Raw genomic sequence first — 19,882 nt, forward strand, 5'->3', positions numbered from 1 at the left:
AAACCAAACTGATGATCGATTTGAGCAATTTCATGATTTGAGACCAAACCATGAGCACCCCTACTATATGATATGATTGTAAGGTTAATTTATTTTGCATGTTGATGTGTGTCTCCCTTGGTCTGGTACCTAACCATTTTACTTTCGTTGAACGTTACGTATTTAAACTTCTAGCTTTGATAAGCATTTGATAGATGTTAGTTGTGGTGAATTCAAAATAATTATATTGCCTATATGTTTGAAAACCCTAAAAATTAAGATAAATTGGCCGGTTTGGTTTGGCTGGGTCATAAGTAATATGGTTAGGTTTAAAGATTTAAAACCCGGGTTTCACAGTCTGATTTATTGTTTGCAATTGTTTAAGTTTTACCCCACTCTTCAAACCACAGGTGAGCTCAAGTTATAATAGATTCATCATCCAAGTTTTAGCTCAAATTTTCACCTAGGCAAAAAATTTCATGCCAAGACAAGCCTACCTGATTCGGACCTGGATAGTTTTATGGATGCTCTTTTTTTTTGAACGACTAATTTCTTTAAACCCCTGTCGTCTGTGGGACATGAACCAGTGGCGGAACTAGAACATTAATTCAGGGGTATCCCAAAAAAAAATAATTCACCGTTCAATTGTACAATATTAAAAAAAACGAAAAAAAATAAATAAAGTAAAACAAATACCTAATAGATTTGTCCTCTTTTTTTTCATACCTTGAAATCGTTCCATCACATTGTTGTCTTTTACTTCACGTAAAAAATCCTTTTCGACCGCACAAACCATAGCATTGTTCAAAAATTTCGAGCCAATTCGATTGCGTAAATCCGTATTGACAAGCTTCAATTTCGAAAAACATCTTTCAACGGTTGCGGTTGCAACCGGTAAAAGCAATGATTGGGCAATTGGACTTGTTATTTACAATCTTCGGTTGATTTAGGCTAACATATTGGGCAATTGGGCTTATTGTTTTCAATTTATTTGGGCTTACAGACTTTTTTTAGGGCTGTCCTCGTAGTTGTTCAGGGGTATCCTTGGTATAAAAACCGAAAAAAATAATTTTTTTACACTATCGATAAAAAGTTGAGCCGTAGCCCGTGCTACGGCTCAGTATACATTAAGTCTGCCCATGACATGAACCCAAGACCTCCGCCTTTCTAACCTTGATGTTTTAAAGGCTTTACTTTTACTAATAGACTTATGGATGCTCTTAAGTATATTTGACATTTACTTTAGTTGAAATTATTTATTTAAGTACATTTATTATTGTTACTATGTAACAAAGTTCAAGAATAACGACCAGGTAATGTCTAGAACTTTCATCAAACAAAAAAGTAAAAGAATAATGAAACCCCACACAATATTCCTAAACCTTTTGATTGAATGAATAATTAACACCTTTATATGTGAACCGTTCTTTATGTGCGACAACAAACAAACACTGAAACGTATACGTTGCAAAAAAACCTGTATTAATACCTCTTCACTCAACTCACCTCTCTTCATCAAACCCAAAAACCTTCAGCTTTAATGGCGATTGAGATCTGTGTCAAAGCTGCTACTGGTGCCCCTGATGTTCTCGGAGACTGTAATCAATCTCTCTTTATTTACCCATTTCATAAAGATCACATTTTTATCATCTTGAATGTTTATGTTTTTTTTTTTTTTTTTTTCTAATTTTTAGGTCCATTTTGCCAAAGGGTACTTTTGACTCTGGAAGAGAAGAAAGTTTCTTACAAAACCCATCTCATAAATCTTGACAGCAAGCCAGAATGGTGGGTGATCATGAGTGTTTCAGAATCTTGAAAAAGTAAACTTTTTTTAGGGTTTTTAATAACTTTTTATGTGAATTTTTACGTGTTTAGGTTTCTTGAAGTGAACCCAGATGGGAAAGTTCCTTTGATAAAGTTTGATGAGAAATGGGTGTCTGATTCTGATGTTATTGTGGGTTTGATTGAAGAGAAGTATCCTGAACCTTCTCTTATTACTCCCCCTGAACTTGCCTCTGTGTATGCATCTCTTAATTTTGCATGTTCTTGAATGAATTTTATATAATTAATTGATATTTTATATAATTAAATTTTGACTTTTGTAGGGGGTCAAAGATTTTCCCAAAGTTTGTGGGATTCTTGAAGAGTAAGGATGAGAATGATGGGACTGAACAGGCTTTGCTTGATGAACTGAATGCATTGGAAGAACACCTCAAGAACAAGGTATGCTTTATCAAATGCCATTTTTTTTATATTATTGGGTGGTGTTTGGTTTGTCGGAATTCAATAGAATTGGAATCCTTTCAGGTGACGCGCTGCGCTTCTGCACCTAGGCGTGCGCCTAGTGCGCTTTTGACAACATAGGAGTTCCTTAGATTTTTTTAACAAATTTTAAATCCATATGCAATTCATTCAAATTCAAATTCTTTTGATTTGATGAATTCCAATTACTTTAAAAAAGATTTAACGAACTAAATGCCCCTTAGGTGCTGTTTGTTTACCTCTTAATGAGGCTCTTAATGGTTCAGACCTGTTACTGGTTCAGCACTTAATGGTTCAGACTGTTTGTTTCACGAGCAGATGTCTGAATGGTTCAGATATTTGCCTTTGAATGGTTAAGCATTATACAAAGTCTGAATGGTTAAGACCTCTAATCTGAATTGGTCAGACATTTGCCTCGGAACGGCTAAGCATAATACCGGCTCTTAATGGTTAGACCTCTTACTGGTTCAGCACTTGATGGTTCAGACCTCTGAATGGTTAAGCATTATACAAGATGACTGTTTTTAGTTGGGGCCAAATGTGTGTTTTTTGTTCGCTTGAATGATGATAACGTGTTTAACGTATCAGGGCCCTTACGTTAACGGAGAAAAGGTCACAGCCGTTGATTTGAGTTTGGCGCCAAAGCTGTACCACCTTAAGGTGGCTCTTGGTCATTTCAAGAAGTGGAGTGTTCCAGAAAGTCTGACTCATGTGCATAACTACATAAAGGTATGACTAATTCTGGATCTTCTTTCAATTAAGGGATATTTAGCTTTGTATATTGAAAGTAATTTGTCTGGTTATTCGGTATAAATGTATAATGATAATAATTTTGGTTGATTTATTATTCAGGGGTGGTTAGATAACCAGTTTAGTGGCAAATGTGACAAAACTGATAATGATTATTCAATTATAATCACAAGTTGTCAAACATTATTTGATTAACCACAACTTTAAAAAATAATGCAACATCCAAACACTCTCTCTTATGCCCCCTTTTGTTGCGGTTATAACTTATGATGACGGTGATTATGTTGATGCAGTCGCTCTTCTCTAGGGAGTCGTTTGAGAAAACAAAACCTGCTAAAGAAGAATATGTGATTGCTGGATGGGCGCCAAAGGTTAATAATGCATGAAGTTGTCCCAAACTATAGCCTTAACAACTCGCGTTATCATATGAATGTAATATGTTACGTCATGCACCATATGTTTTTTTCATGTGTTACTAGTGCATAAACATTTTGATGGTGCTATATACTAATGTGTGAAGGAGTCTTGTTAAAGTTTTAATTGCGAAAGTTGGTGGTTGTTACTTATGACTTATATGCAAGTTGTTCGGTTGCTTCGAATATATTATTTTTAGGCTTTTGAAATTTGCTAGCCAAAGCATTGTTTAGATATGGATTTGTACATGTGATCTTACAAAAGTTCAAATTGAACCGAACTTAAATTAGCTCAAGCTTGTTTACTAAGCGCCTAAGCCTAAACAAGTCATATTATTTATACGGTATAATAAATATATTACATAATAAAAATAATTATATATGTATACATAACCAGAATAAAAATAACTAAGTAATATACATACTTTATATGTAAAAATAATTATACATTTTTATATAATAAACAAACATGACATAGATACTAAATAATTAATGAGTCGAACTCGAACTATAAAAATGTCTAAGGTTTAGTTTTGATATAAAGCTCAAAAGTCGAAACAAAGTTGAATCCTTAAAACTTGTCGTCATCCCGGTAATCAAACGACGATTGTTTAGGAGGGCTAATGACATTTCTCACCTTCGGGCTTGTTTAAAAATACAAAAATACCTCAACAACTTCTAATTTTATCACAAATTTGGACGGGTTTATGGGTTTCCAAAGTTATTGCTGGAATTTCAAAAAGTGTTCATATGTTACTAAAAATATGTTTTGGGTTTTAAATAAAGCTATGATCCACCATTCTACAAGTTTAGATGTGTGATTATGGATCATTCAATGATGATTTAATGAAGATTCAAAGTTTTTAAAATGATTCATGTTATTGAAGAACAAGATCATAAATCATGATTATTATAATTGATCATATAACATTATAAACTTTATGAGTTGAAAGAGCATAATAGTAAAATATAAATTAAAATATGAACTACAAAAGTAAGAATTAAACTACAAGAATAAGTAAAAAAATTGAAAAACATAGTTAAAATAGAGGAAAAAGAGATCTTACTTGAACTTATTGAGAGCTAAGACTATGGGGTGTGCAGGAGCTTGGGTTTGGGTCATTGCTCGACATGTGGTGAGTGTGCGATCCACAAGCTAATACTCAAAAACTAGGGGTGTGGTGGGGCGTCCCTTAGCTGGGCGTGGCCAGCCATGTACATTTTTTTAAAAAAAAACTACAAAGAAAATTAAAAAAAAAAAAACTATATCGAACCAGCCAACCATAGCCCGCCATGTCACCCACCCCCCACCCCACGCCAGGCAGAATCTCCACGCCAACCCGGGGTGGACCGCCCGGCGTTAAAGGGCCAAAACGCCCACACTCCAACGCCCACACCCACCGATCTAACAGAGGATTCTTGTTTTTTTTTTGAAAAACAATGAGGGTTGAGACCACATGTGCCCCCCTTAAACATGAATACAAATATTTTTACATGTACCAATAGAATTAGTTACACAACAAGATTACATACATACTAAAAAACTAGGTAAGCCAAACTAAACAGTAACCGCAAATCATAAATTTAGAAACCCTAAACACTAAACCCTCAACCTTAGGAAGAAATGCAAGGGGTCCGCGGGGTTCTTAAACACGGTACAAAACTATCTACAAAAGCCACATCATTTATGATATTTTCTCGCCAACAACGGCTGCATTATCGGGTCTGCATCACCAGATAATATTCGTTCTCTTTCACCCGACTCCATTTCAGCTGCTGTTAGGTCCTCTTTACGGTTCATCCTTTCATTCAGTCTTTCCGAAAAGCTTGTGCTGTTATGTAGAGAGAGATGTGGAGTTTTAGGGGATGGGGTCGAGGTCTGAACGTATTGTAGACAAACTTGAACAGCATCATGCACTCTAACGAAACACCATTCTTTACCAACCAGATCGATGAATCCAGATTTTGATAGTGTTAGAAAGACGTCTTGGTTTGGATTAGCAATCGCTATCTGCATTACAAATGATGAAAAGTTGGCAGATCAAGTACACCTGATTATGACCCATTTAACAATAAGTGGGTTGATTTAGTGAAAAATATTTACTTATGAGTTCATTTGGGTGATCAGGTCTACTAAAATACCAAGGGTCATATTGGGTCTACTCATATTATGCAATGGGTCTACTCAAACTTCCAACTTAAAATGAGTTCAATTGTTCAAATGGGTGAGTACCATGGCACCACCCACCACCATTGTGTAGCCGCCACCTACTAGTCGCTGTGGTCCCGCCGTCAAGACGCCAACACCATCACCTCTCCCACCTCCGCCGCCATATCAGCACTCTCGTTAGGTGAATAAAACGTTTTTTTTTCCGAACCCAAACCGGTTTGGTTCCGCCTCGGTTTGGTCGGTTTTTACTACCTCTTTAAAAGGCCGGTTTCGGTTCAGTGTAGTTTCGGTTTCGGTTCGTAAACCTTTCTTGTGCGCACATTTTGTTTTTTTAAAGACAGCTATTTTTTTATATAAAATTAAACTTTTTTAATGTGAATCTGTATGTATTTGTATGCATAGAAATCGGTTTGTACAATTATTTTTATATAAAATTGATCGTTTTTTCTCAAACCGGTTTGTGTAGAAACCAGTTTGGTTCGTTTTTTTGATGCAAGGGAGGAGAAACGGAGTGGAACCTACTGTTTGGATTACAAACCGGACCGGTTTGGCTGGAACCGGGCTCGAACCAAAACCGGTACGGGTTGGTTTGGCTGGTTTCGTTCCCCAAACCCAAACCGGTTTTTTTGTTCACCTCAATACCATCTACCCACTAGCCGCCATAAAAGAAAATATAGCGGCTAACCATATCTTTTTTCTTTTTTTTTCTAGAACGATCCGTTTCAAGGTGAACCCATTTTGTTCAAACCCATACCAAAATGATACTTCTTAAAACATCCCGTTTAACCCGAACTCATTTTAGTCATAACCCATTTTGACCTGGTATCTGAACTGACCGCACCCACCCGTTTTGGCAGGCTTATTTTGGCGTCGATAGGTTCTCAAGGTGTAACAAAAACGGGAGATTTGTACCTGGATGTTTCTTGATTTGTACTCTTGATACAACTCTTTCAAAGCTTGAACTGCACTGGAGTCGGCATAGGTAACAGCTGAGAACAACATGTAACTAGATTAACGCTTGAAAACATCAAATTCATGTTTATTATCAATAAATGTTCAGATGATGAGTACATACGCGCCATCTCTAGAATTACGAAGCTTATTCTTTCAACTTCTGGTCCGCGTCTGCAGGTATACTGGTCAACCGTAATTTCATACTCCCGCAGCCTGAAACACACAGTGATATTTAAAAGAACACCAGTTTTTAGAAGAAACAAACGCGATCACTATTATTTACCTGTCTTTTATAAAACTTGTATTGGCAAAATAGATAGGTGCGTCTATTCGAACAATAACAATGCCGTTGTATGTATATGCTTCTGGGTACTGTTGGATGTTTCTGTACACAGTAGTGCCAGGTAGACGTCCCAACACAGCTAAAATACAAACAATTAATAAATATTTTATAATTTCATGCCAGATTTATAACTTACAAAAACAATATTGCTCACCAACATGTGGATTTGCTGACTCATGGATGACAAAAGCTAGAGAAAACCCGACCTATAAAAAAGCGATGAGAAACTCGAATTAGTAATTTACAAGATCTTATAAATGGACAAGCTATAAATAGGTGACAAATAATTAAATAAATGAATACCCCAACAAGGACACCGATCTCTATACCGAAGAACAATGTTGTTGCACAAGTGACTGTCCAGAGAAAGAAATCTTTTTTATCAACGCGCCACAAAAATATTGCCTCTTCATAATCAACCTGTAATATATTACAAGATTACACAGTTGAATAATAATCATTAAACTTTAAAAAAATATATTTAAATAATGAAATAGAAAACAGTAAAATACTCACAAGCCCAATTACAGCAGAGACTACAATGGCAGCCAGAGCACACTGCAAAGATGATAAAGTCCACAAAAGGTAAGACTCAAGATGATAGGGTTAAACCCGAAAAGAGATGATATAACAAACCAACAGAAAATTGGCACTGAAAACTAGTCAGCTGCGAGCTAATCCAGTTTTTTTAGAGAATTAATGGAGACATACCTGAGGAATGTATTCAAACAATGGTGTCATGAATAACAGTGCGGAGCAGATGATAAGGCCCATGATAATTCCTGATAAACCAGTTTTTGCTCCGCTTTCATGATTAACCGCCGACCTCGAGAAGGAACCTAACCAACATATTTGATAATTATATTTTTCCTTCAGAAGCATGTCAAACTTATACAGCATTGCAAATCTCTGTGTATATATGCATGCACTAAAAGAAACACAGAAATCGCACCTGTTGCAGGATACGCTGAGAAAAAGGACCCGAATATATTGGCTACTCCAAGGCCAAACAGCTAGTAGAAAGCAACGAATGTGTTAGCAGGAATAGTTGATTTGGTTGCTTCTTTACAAAGAAACTATAGTCAAAGCCTCTATATTAATATATGACAATGTAACACCCGTAAAATAAAATAGAGTTAATTACTGTTTTCGTCCCTGTGGTTTGCCAAAAATCACTATTTCAGTCCATTAGTTTAAAAATTGCGATTTCAGTCCCTGTGGTTTCACTTTCGTAACCATTTCAATCCCTGTGGTTTCACTTTCGCAACCATTTCAATCCATTTATTCTGTTAGTACAGGGACTGAAATGGTTACGAGGTGGACTGAAATGGTTACGAAAGTGAAACCACAGGGACTGAAATCGCAATTTTTAAACTAATGGACTGAAATAGTGATTTTTGCCAAACCACAGGGACGAAAACAGTAATTAACTCAATAAAATATCTGTGATATACACCTCTTGATTTGAATCCAACTCATATCCATTTTTTGCAGCCAGCGCTTTGGCAATCCCCACAGATTCCTGATTGCAGAAGTGAAGTGAGTGGAACGTTGATATTATGAAACGTGCTTATCACATGTAAAGGTAAACTGCAATCTTGTTTCAGTTTAAGTAATACAACTTATTTTAGACCAGAAAATCCATCAAAGTAAAAAAAAAAAAAAAAAAAAAAAAAAAAAAAAAAAAAAAACTGATTCAAGGCAATGACACAAAATAACTGGTTTTCACAATGTGAAAAAGAGTCAACATGGTAAAAAGTTACCAATGCATCAGCTGCCTTATCATGATTTTGACCCATTAGTATTACCGGTAAAAATCAAGTGTTTTGAAAGTTTGGTTATTTGTTTCTGTATGGTAAAAGGGTGGTTACCTAAAATAGAAATTGGATCAAAGTCAGTTACCTTTTCATGAAATTATCCCTTATGAAAACTATTTGTGATTTTAGCTTATGATAGATTAATGTTCTTACCAGTATAGCCACTCCAGTGATTAAAAATGTGGTAGAGATTAAAGACTTCACATGCCGAAATTCTTTCGGGATGGAAAACGAGGGAAGTCCTTGAGGTATATTTCCCACCTGAGTTTCTCAATCAAATACATATGTACAGACAACAGTCGTTATGCAGCATAAAAACACACATGTTCGACATTATGTTTCTTGATAAAGTGTTGTTGACTTTATATTGACTTCGGTATTTGTATGACGTGTAAGACTATTGTCTAGAATATTATAGCATTAGCTTTGGCTTTCATTAGTATAATTTATATGAGATCAATGATACATCAGAAAAAAGTTTCTTTCATTATTCTCACCAAAGAAATAGATGATGGATGAAATATCTTCACAATAGTTGTACCCAGAACAACTGCAGTGAGTGGCCCAGCCGCTCTCAAAAACCGCAGACTCTTTCTTGTTTTACCCTGTAAATTGAACCGTCCAAATGGTTAATGAGCTCAGAAATGACACATGAGTCAAAACTTATGTGGAAGAAATACCGTACCAAATGCTTCATGATCAACATAATTGCAAGAATAGTAAACCCCATCACGAAAGGAGGCCATGAGAACTACAAACAAAAACCATTGTCAATAACGTATTAAAAATGTTAATAAAGATATATTTCTGATTACTAAAGTTTTACCTGATCTGCGCCTGATATTATACTCTTAACAAGTGGAATTATTTCACTGCTTCTTTCAACACTATATCCCAAGAAATATTTTGCTTGAGACAGTGCAATAACAACGGCTGAAGCAGTTGTAAAGCCAGAAATTACAGAGTGGCTGATAAATCGGATGAGCCATCCTAGCCTATAATGGACAAAATTGTATACTATAATAGTCATCTGTAATCATGACACGGATGCTAATATTTAACCTATAATTATAAATATTATTATCATTCAGAAATTCTTAACTTTGAATATCTAAAACTTGTGAAATGTTATATTGCTTTAACCAGTAGAAGTTAAAGAGTACCTCAAGAGCCCCATTGTACATTCTAGAATTCCGACCATGAGTGACAATAATATGGCTAGTTCCGTATATAGTTCACCAGATGAATCAAAATTGCCTAGAACATTAGAGACCAATAGAGAAACCAATGCTACTGGACCAACAGCAAGTTGACGTGATGACCCGAATACGGAATACACAAATATAGGCACTAATCCAGTATCTGCGGTGAAAGACCAAACAAAAAGCCACGGTTAAGTCAGATAAATAGATTAATGGTACTCAAATAGAGCATAAAGTTGATACTTAATAGCCCATGTTCAACTTACAAAGTCCGTATATCGGTTGAAGTCCAGCTAGCTTTGCATATGACATAGACTGCTCACATAGAAACAAAAAGGATATATAAATTATTCAATATGCGCAGTATGATATCAAATAATCTACAGAAAAAGAATATGTTACAAGTTACAACAAACATTTCATTCCTAGCAAGTTGGGATCGACTAAAATGAAACCTAGTAGAATTATGATGAACTGTTCCAAGTGGTTAAGAAACACATACTGTGACACGTTAGGCAAATTTCGTCCACATGATAGACATTGAGTCACAAGAAATGCCCCACCTCAAATACCACCAACGCGTTTCAGGCACGTTGGTTGTGATCAAGAGGGGAACTCCTCATCTAACATGCTTAAGCAGGAGTAATTCCAACTAAAAACAAAGCAACGAGCTCTGTGTTGCCAAGACGAATTATATTGGTTGGTACAACGGGTCCATTGTTACATATTTCACCCAACACGTTCTTGTCTATGGCTAAATTACTTGAAAAAAAAAAATGCATCCTCGATAAAATCCCCCAAAAATCAATTCAGTATTATATATTTTAGAGGAGTTACTTTTGACTTCTGAGGGGGAAATTACTAAAATGAGCATTTGACCAAACATATTTTGGTAATTTTTTGGTAAACAATGATCATTTTGGTAATTTTCCCTTTATAACAGCACTACTTTCAACTTTCAAGTTCAGTTTTATACTATGCAGTTAATATCGGTCATATATCGGTTATATCGGTCATATCGGTCCCTAAAATATCGGTGTCAAATATCGGTCAAAATAGCGGTACCGATATTATCGGCGATATTGACAGATATTTGACCGATATAACCAATATAACCAATATATCACCGATATTTGACCAATATAACCGATATAACCGATATATCACTGATATATCACTGAATTATTGGTGTTAAATTGCTATATATATAAATTCTGCATTATATTAAAGTTACCGATATCCCACCGATATCTCACTCAGATAACCTATATTTCAAATATCGGTCCTTGACCGATATCCGATATTTTACCGAATTAACTGCATAGGTTTTATATGATATATACTAACTTTAGTAAAACCTAATTTAGCAGATAACAAATAGGAACATCAATAACAATTTGAAGATTTAAAAAGCAAAAATGCAGATGACAAAAATAGGTAAAGAGTCCAAATATATCAAATAAAGTTAATCAACAACATCTAGCCAAACAAATTTGCAGCAGAGCTCCTAAAAACAAACAAACAAAATATGTACAGTTTTCAAGTCAAACACGTCAAGTTATGAAATATTAAAATACTTATATTATATTTAACCTAACTACTAATAATCTGGTTTATACCTGAGGAACGAGCATAATTCCGACGGTAACACCGGAAACTAAGTCCGGTTGAAGATATTCGCGCCAATTGTAGGTCCGAATCCACCGTGAGCAAGGTACAAACATCTCAATCCAGTCAATCACCTTCATCCGCTCCAATTTCTCCCGCCATCTCGACAACAACGGCGTCGTATCGCCACCGGTGCTGTACGAGTGCTGAAACGGAATGATTCTGACCGTACGATTCGTCGGCGTCCTCATGCCGGAGCTGAAGTGCGTAGGTTAATGCTGCGCACAGTATCAATGAGTAGCCATTAATCAATGGCACAGTATTAGTGGCTTTTGAATTGTGTGTCAGCTGCTAGCTGAGAATGAGAACCACGAGTTTATGGTATATGATGATCCATCCATTGCTGGTTTGTCAAGATCCTTGGGTCCCCATTTAAAGACTATAGCAGCACCTTCTTTTTTAATTTCTGAGTGTTGCTCAACGTAGATAGAAAGCGACAATGCACGTTTTAACCTTTTTCGTAATTTGATGTCGACCGGGGTTGTTTGGCAACTTCTGAGATCCTGAATTAGTATGAGGTTGAATCAGTAAAAGACTTGAACTATTAAGAGTCAGTATAATATTAACCATTCAGAGACAAATGTCTCATCAATTCAGATAACAAGTGTTAACCGCTCAAACTCCGTAGTATAATGTTTAACCATTCAGATATCTGTTCACAAAACAAACAGTTTGAACTATTAAGAGACCTTAGAAACTGAAACAAACGGCCCCTAAGTGTTATAAGAAGGGCAAAAGATAGAAATTGTGTGATTGTATAGGTAAAAGACCTTTTTTTACCTAATGCATCATGTGAGTTGGGTGTTTATGGTTCGTTGTGTTTTTTTTTTTGACATTAACTATGGTTAAATTTAATGAAACAACAAACCAAAAGGCTTGATTTGTTGGATTTAGCGGTTTAGTTTTGACACAAGAAAATTTTTTACGTTTATTTATTAGTTTGTATTAAACTTCTTGCGTAATAAAAATGACTTATGATTATAACACAAGTACATAACTGCATATTAAGAAAAATAAAAAAATATGTATATAAATTTTGAAGGTTAAACTACATGCCAGTTTATATAGACGGTTCAACTTTTAAAGCAAACCGAGAAAGTCGAATACTTTTTTTTTTGAATGACTAAATTTGCATGCTATAGAGATTGAACTCCTAACCTCCTAATACTCTAAATTTTATCTAACTCACCAACATCACTGGAGTATTCGCACATGGATAGGTCGAATCATTTGGATGTAACATGTGGACTTGCTATATAATATAAACCATTAGTTCTCTATACAAATTACAAATCAACCAACCTTTTAATTTTGCCAAGGCTTGAAAAGCTTTATGTTCAAATCATTTTAATATTCTTAAAGTTGTCAATTAATAGTCACCCTTTGTCTCTTTTTTCTTTATGCCTGTCTCGTCTTCTCATCGTATCAACTACTATATATTCCTATGGAGAATATGAAGACACGACATCATTCAATGGGGACCCCACACGTTTCAATTTGTGTAAATATAAAAATGCAATATTAAAACTCATTTTAAAGTATCGTTCAAAAAGTATTCATTTATTTCATTGTTCGTTGGTATATGTTATTTTTTTACTTAAATTTATTTAGTTTTGTGGTCCGCGTTGTTGTTTACTGATGGTCATATATATCTTGTAAAGATGCGGTCCACAAGTTGATTTGAATTTCTATATCTAATGTCTAATTTACATTTGTAATTAAATAATATGAAATCATGGAGTGGAACTAAGGTTGTGCTTTGTGTGCTTGGCACCAACCATGCCCAACTTCTATATCATTGCGCCTAGGACGCGAACACCATTATGGGAGGGCTCGAAAGGGGCGAGGGGCACAAGCGTGGTTGGGCTGGAGGGCATGAGTTTTTTGTGTGTGTATGTATATATGCAACCAATCATATCTAGCCACCTTAACAACCCATTACTACATTTCAAATAAACCCCACAATACCCTCTTTAGAACCCTTCTATCAATCTGACGTCACGTGACATCACTTTTTCATCTTTAGGCCTTTTTAGAGCCTCTCCAAAAACAAAGAAGAGAAAATATTTATCGGAAACCTTGTTTTGGTTAAGCATCTTAAAGAATTAACCGTAAAAAAATACATCAAGTTTGACATCTAATATAATTGCGTATAACATGTAAATTTACTTTTATTTTGAAAACCTTTTGCTTTAGTGATACTAGCCAAGTTCGTTTAAATTACCGGTGTTACTTACTCATATAAGTGTTACTCTAGTTTCAAGCTCTACCACTGCATTAAACGGACAAATTTATATTTAAAATTAGTGATTTCAATAATTAAATGTACACTTGTTATAACTATAGTATATATCAATTTTAATATAATTAATTATTTCTAATAAATATACTATTGTGGATAAAACATAATGTATATTATATAAGGAACAAAGATAGAAAGTAGAAAAGATGTGTCGACATGGAATGATGATGCACAAAAAGGCATATGACCTTAGGTCACATGTAAAAGACATAAAAATATATGAATTTGATAATGAAAATGATTAAAAAAAAGGTTATCTAATCTAAATGATAATAAAAAAAATAAATAACGTTTAAATAGATTCAAACTACCGAAACAATTATAATAATGAAAAAGAAAACTACCGAAACAATTATAATAATGAAAAAGAAAACTAAAACTACCGAAATAATTATAATAATAAAAGCCTATAAATTAATGTTCCGGTGCTAGCTAATTATAAACCAATGAGCAGAGTTATAATTCACGTTTCAAAATCATTTTAGTTTGATATATGAAACACGTGCATATATTATCAATAATATCTTGCAATAATAAATCATATCATATAAATAATAAAAAATATACCTTATATTGTATTTATATGTATTAACTTTATATTATTGGTATAGTTTGTGGTGACTCCAACTCCCGTTCAAAAGATTCCCGACGCATTTTCGACCACGAAATATTTTAACAATTTTAGTGACCTAATTTCAATTGGTATTTTTTTTTTTTTGAATAAGATAATAATAAGATGGGTTAATCAACCTTACTGGTTCACATGACATTTATTTTGTCTTTTATTTTTTTTATTTAACTCACATAATCAACTAAACAACTAATCGGACACGTTCTATTTTCTGGGTTTTATGTTGCGTGTAGGTTTGGTAGCGTGAGTTTGGACATTACATGGATGTTCTACTTCAGGGCCGTCTCCGAAATTGGAAAAAAAAAATTGGCCCTGTGCGAGAAAAAAATTTTGGGCCCTATTCGCAAATATTCATATAATATATAAAAACTAAAAACCCATAATGCAACGTTAATTGTCATGAAATAGATAAAACAAATTAACAAAAATAGCGTAGCAAAAATGATCGAAGTATGGAACCTACTTACGAAGCGAACAATGTAGTTCTCCTAACGTTTTTTGGTTGCAAAAACTAGAATTTGGTTGAACTCGTTCGTGCCCACACGTCCTGCGTACATGAATGCATGCAGCTCCGGATTCGGTAAGCGTCTGTCTCTGTTTTTTTTAATAGCCTGGACCTATTTAAAATTCAATAGTTCAGAATTTTTATACCTATTTCAATTGGGTTAAACACTATTTAAAATCCACTAGTTCAGAATTTTTATACCTGGGCCTATTTCAATTGGGTTAAACAGGCCCCGATTAATCGCTTGCTGTTCAAAAATCGCTTCATCAAATGGACTTCCAAGCTAGTTTTCTTTGGGCCCTATACTAGTTTGGGCCATTTGCACAGGCTCATTCTGCACCTGGCCTTAGCCGGCCCTGTTCTACTTACACATTTTGACACCCTTTTATTTACACTACGACTATATTTCTTGAGTTTTTTCTTTCGTTTGCTATAATGAATACATCAAAAATCGAAAAATTTTATGCATGTTCATTATATAAGTAAAATTTAACCGGTCATACAACTAGAAACCAGTATCTGGTTCAGAGCAAGATCAAAAAACGGTTTGATCTCTCTATAAAGTGTACGAAGGGGTAAATAAAAACATCAATATTAATTCAGGTATAATGTTTTGTTATTAAACCGATTAAATTACAATTAAGGACGCTTAATATAATTTAATTTAACGATTGACAATTTCTCTTCGCAGGTGACTATAAAACTAAGTTGCTACCTTAGTTGGAAACACACTTGAACACACTTCCAAACTCACAAAATTCTCAAATCCTCTCAAAAGTTTCCAACAATTTGGATCTTTCGTATTATTATGGATTCAAGGTACAATTCCGGGTTCTAGAGTCTTTCCATAAGTGCATAAGTACACGCACTACTAGAAAATTAGACTGGTGCAACCTTTTAGAAACAATCTTTTAGTATGAGTTGTATTTCAATATAAAACAACTTTGTTCAATATAAAAGTTGCATTAAAAGATTAGAAGTAACCTTTTTTGAAAAAAAAAAGTTTGCATGTTTTATATAAAATGTTACGTTTTGCTAAAAGGGTTGTATTGTTAAACTTAAAGATAACCACTATTTTTAAGGTTTCATAAATTTTCTATCTTTACTTTCTATAAAAGGAGAAATCCAAGTGACATAAGAAAAGCTGATGTGTCAGCTTGACAGCATGTCCAACAAGGCTTTTCTTATGTCATTATTACATCATAAACCTGAATATATAAAACACTTTAAAATACATTTAATGTTCTATCAAACCACTACCTTATGTATTTTCAAATGTTAAATGTCTGGCCCACATTACAAAGGGCAAACCACTGCCCATCTACGAGAAAGTAGTAGCTGGTTTCTTTGGCAAACGTATACTTAGCAACAACAGTTGTTGTTATCTTCCGAAATGCTTTTAGATCACCAGATGTTTAACGCTAAGTACCGGGAAATTCAAATTCAAATATGCATGGGAATAAGTAATTAGCAATTAATGCATGTCACTCAGAAACTCCTATCAATCATCCTTCTTATATAAGACTTTTCCTCTCATTTCCTTCTTCATATTTCATCACGCTTTCATCTTCTCTGATTTTGAAATTTGAAATTTGAAATTTAATCACAATACGAATTCCGAATTAAAAGCATGTCAATATCAGTTGACAGTAATAATCTTAGTTTTGTTAACGATTTGAATCCTGGGAAGGATATGTGGAACATGAAGGCGAGAATTCTTCGAAAATGGAATCAGGGTTACAAGATGGAGATCGTCTTCATTGATGAGAAGGTAATTTGCATCTCTGCTTTTCCGTTTTGTTATTATTTTAGAAAATGTAGTGTTGTATTCTAAGAAGATACTTTCTTTAAATGTTCTTCAGGGTGCTAAGATTCAAGCAGGTATTAAGAGTTATCTGATACCTGTTTTTGATAGACAGCTGCAAGAAGATGCTGTTGTGATTCTGTCGAAATTTGGTGTTGGTGAGAATAAAGATTTATATAAAGTAGTAGTGCAGCCTTATAAAATCAACTTTTATAGATGCACGACTGTTACTCCTGTGAGAGATTGGCAAGGTGTTGAGTATGGTTTCAATTTCAGAGCTTATGAAGATATTCTTCAAGGAGAGGCGTTAAATGCTTTGAGTGTTGGTAGTGTATATTTTTGTAATCATGTTTTGCTTGTATAATATTAGAGAGTTTTACTTATATTCTTGTATAATGTGATCATATAGATGTTGCTGGATCTGTGATTTGTTGTGGAGATCTTGAAATCTTTGATCGACCTCCAAAGGAGACTAAGAAGATGAATTTCGAGATTGAAGATTTGGAGTAAGTTGTTGTTTATATGTTCAGTCATGTACTGATCATTAAATGTATTTAATGATGTTAATAAATAAGATGAAGAATGTTTGTATTTAATGTGGGATCATGATAATGGTAATAAATGAGATTTATAGTGTTTGTATGTAATGCTGAATAATGGTAATAAATGAGGTCTACAGTTTATTCTTAGTGAATATGGTAGTTAATTTATGGCTCATTTGCTACTTTAATAAATGTTATAGTTTTCCTGGTTGATTTTCTGTTTTTATTCATTCAATTTTGTTTTGATATGAATATTCTTTTCATGTAGGGGTAAGGTTTTGCGGTGTACTGTGTGGAATGATTATGCTCTGCAGATTAAGGACTTCATTTCTAAAATCCCACCTCATGAGCATGTGATGTCTGTTATACAGCATAGAAAGTGTAAGGAATGGAAAGGTATTTTTGTAAAAATTTTCTGCAAATCATAACTATACTGTTTATTTCTGGCAATATAAAGACAGGTATACATTAAATATCTATATACTTTTCCATGTAGGTGAATATACTGTTCAAAGTGATAAGTTTGCAATACGAATTTTTTTGAATGAAGAAATTGATGAAGTTGATGAGCTAAGGAGGAAGTAATTTTTCAATGTAATTTCTATTGTATATAGATGTTCAAGTCAAATACTTGGTTTCATCTCATTTGTATACTAATTCTAATCATTTGGGGTATTCAAAAGGCATATACTGAAGTTTGGACAAGGGAGTGGTTCTACTTCTCAAACGATACTATCGTCTTAGAGTGTTTTTCCATTACATAAAGAATTTGTAACTGAAGGTGTGAAGAAACATGTTGATGAGATTAGCGAGATAGAAAAGGTTTCACATCTTTGTATATAGTTTGGTTATTTGTTTGGTTTGTCACCTGCGTGTTTTTACAGGAAGTGTCTTGTGTTTTTACAGGAAATGTCTTGTGTTGTGGTTGCGACAATTAGGATTGTGCAAGAAGAGTATGGTTGGTTTTATGCTGGCTGTCGTAAGTATTTCAATAAGGTGATGGGTAAAAGTGAATACTTACAGAATGTTGAAACTGTTTCAGATGATATTCTTCGATTGCCTGTGACTTCTTTGGTTTATATCAGATGTCATACTAAATGTACATCAATCACGACAAAGTAAGTAATGATGATTATTTAGTGTTATATTTATATAAGTAACATTCTAAGACTGATATTTAAATATAGTTTTGTAGTTTACTTAGTTAGTTGTGTATATTTCAGGTTCAAGGTGCAAGTGCTGGTGCATGATGAGACTGGTAGTGTTTCTTTTGTTATGTTTGATAGAGATGTTCAGAAGCTTCTTGGATTAGCGGCGAGTGACATAAGAGAGAGGCAAGTTAAGGCCAATGATACTGGATTTCCTCATGAGCTATTTCGATTGGTTGATAAGAAGGCTGCTTTTAAGATTGATGTTTTAGAGTTCAATCTTAAAAATAACTATCGTGTTTATACTGTGCAAAAAATATGTGATGATCTAGTAATAATTGCTGAGTTGGTTGGTGGAGATGGTAATGGTGATGAAAATACTGATGAGGTAGCATATAAAATTACTCTTTCAATCTATTTATTTTTCTTTTGAGTTTTAAACACTGCATTCTGTACTTTTTTTATATAATATCATACATTATGATCCTTTAGGTTACTCAAGATGTAGCTGACGTTAAAGACGTTAACCTTTCAGACTCTTCCCAGGTTTCTGCTGAGCGAACTTCAAGGGTGAGTATTTATTTTTAAAGTATGTTTACTACGTTTAAAAAGAGTTCATTATTTTATTAAATGAGATCAATAGTTGTTTTGTGATCTGTTGCAAGGATGTTGTCTCTGTTACGGCCGACTCTTCAGTTGTTGAAGTTGAAAAGGATTCTGGATCAAGTCCCAATGGAAAGCGGATGGATCGAGATGCTGATGTTGTCAACGTTGGTGAGCTATCCACTAATGTGAGAAGAACCTGGAAGAAGCTGACTAAGGTTAACAATTAGATGCCTATGAAAAAACAATTCTTATGAGAGATAAGTAGAAACCACTTATTTTTGAAGAATCCTTTTGGTTATTATTTATGTTTGTTAACTGTTGTTTTAACAAACTGTGGTTAAAAGTTTGGTTTGTAAGGGCTACGATGATGAAAATGATATGTAATGTCTATGGTTTGAATATCAAGTAAGGTTACCTTTTGTTTGTTATATAATATAATATTGTTATTATACATTATATACATTTTTGGTGATATTGATGGACTGAATAAGTAGTAGGGTTGTATATTATTGTTAGATTGATGAATGAAAATTTAATCAATTGGTTAGTCGGAAAACTGTTGGGGTCTGAGATACATTAACATCTGTAAGAGGCTAAGCACTGTTATAGTGTGAAAACATCTGTTAACCCCTAAGCACTGTTAAAAGATCTGTTAAAGGCTAAGCACTGTTATATCGTGCTTCAACAGACCTTACGAGCTGTTGATCATCATCTGTTAAAGATCTTATATTATAGATCTTCTGTTGAATTGTGTAATATCTGTTGGTGAACAGCAGGACTTAGCGT

At 34.1% G+C, this 19,882-nt stretch overlaps 3 protein-coding genes across 3 annotated transcripts; 2 read left to right on the top strand and 1 right to left on the bottom strand.

Annotated features, from left to right (window-relative positions):
* The first annotated feature begins 1,391 nt into the window (after window positions 1-1,391).
* On the top strand, window positions 1,392-3,566 carry LOC110872537 (glutathione S-transferase DHAR2). The gene is made up of 6 exons (XM_022121348.2): window positions 1,392-1,577; window positions 1,674-1,764; window positions 1,855-1,998; window positions 2,085-2,202; window positions 2,830-2,970; window positions 3,285-3,566. The coding sequence occupies exons 1-6, from the start codon at window positions 1,520-1,522 to the stop codon at window positions 3,375-3,377; spliced, it is 645 nt and encodes a 214-aa protein (XP_021977040.1). The 5' UTR covers window positions 1,392-1,519; the 3' UTR covers window positions 3,378-3,566.
* Window positions 3,567-4,872: 1,306 nt separating this feature from the next.
* Window positions 4,873-12,022, bottom strand: LOC110872539 (sulfate transporter 4.1, chloroplastic). Its single transcript, XM_022121349.2, has 17 exons — window positions 11,510-12,022; window positions 10,157-10,205; window positions 9,852-10,050; window positions 9,515-9,683; window positions 9,374-9,439; window positions 9,186-9,293; window positions 8,842-8,949; window positions 8,328-8,393; window positions 7,824-7,884; window positions 7,583-7,710; window positions 7,388-7,429; window positions 7,175-7,291; window positions 7,026-7,077; window positions 6,812-6,950; window positions 6,650-6,741; window positions 6,487-6,563; window positions 4,873-5,415 (listed from the first exon to the last, which is right to left on the bottom strand). The coding sequence occupies exons 1-17, from the start codon at window positions 11,747-11,749 to the stop codon at window positions 5,086-5,088; spliced, it is 2,043 nt and encodes a 680-aa protein (XP_021977041.1). The 5' UTR covers window positions 11,750-12,022; the 3' UTR covers window positions 4,873-5,085.
* Window positions 12,023-16,626: 4,604 nt separating this feature from the next.
* Window positions 16,627-19,323, top strand: LOC110869814. Its single transcript, XM_022119031.1, has 9 exons — window positions 16,627-16,767; window positions 16,859-17,126; window positions 17,210-17,306; window positions 17,611-17,738; window positions 17,839-17,923; window positions 18,227-18,460; window positions 18,566-18,878; window positions 18,983-19,060; window positions 19,156-19,323. Exons 1-9 carry the CDS (start codon window positions 16,627-16,629, stop codon window positions 19,321-19,323), a joined length of 1,512 nt encoding a protein of 503 aa, XP_021974723.1.
* The last annotated feature ends 559 nt before the right edge of the window (window positions 19,324-19,882 follow it).

This window comes from Helianthus annuus, chromosome 8, assembly GCF_002127325.2.
Source record: "Helianthus annuus cultivar XRQ/B chromosome 8, HanXRQr2.0-SUNRISE, whole genome shotgun sequence".
NCBI lineage: Eukaryota > Viridiplantae > Streptophyta > Magnoliopsida > Asterales > Asteraceae > Helianthus > Helianthus annuus.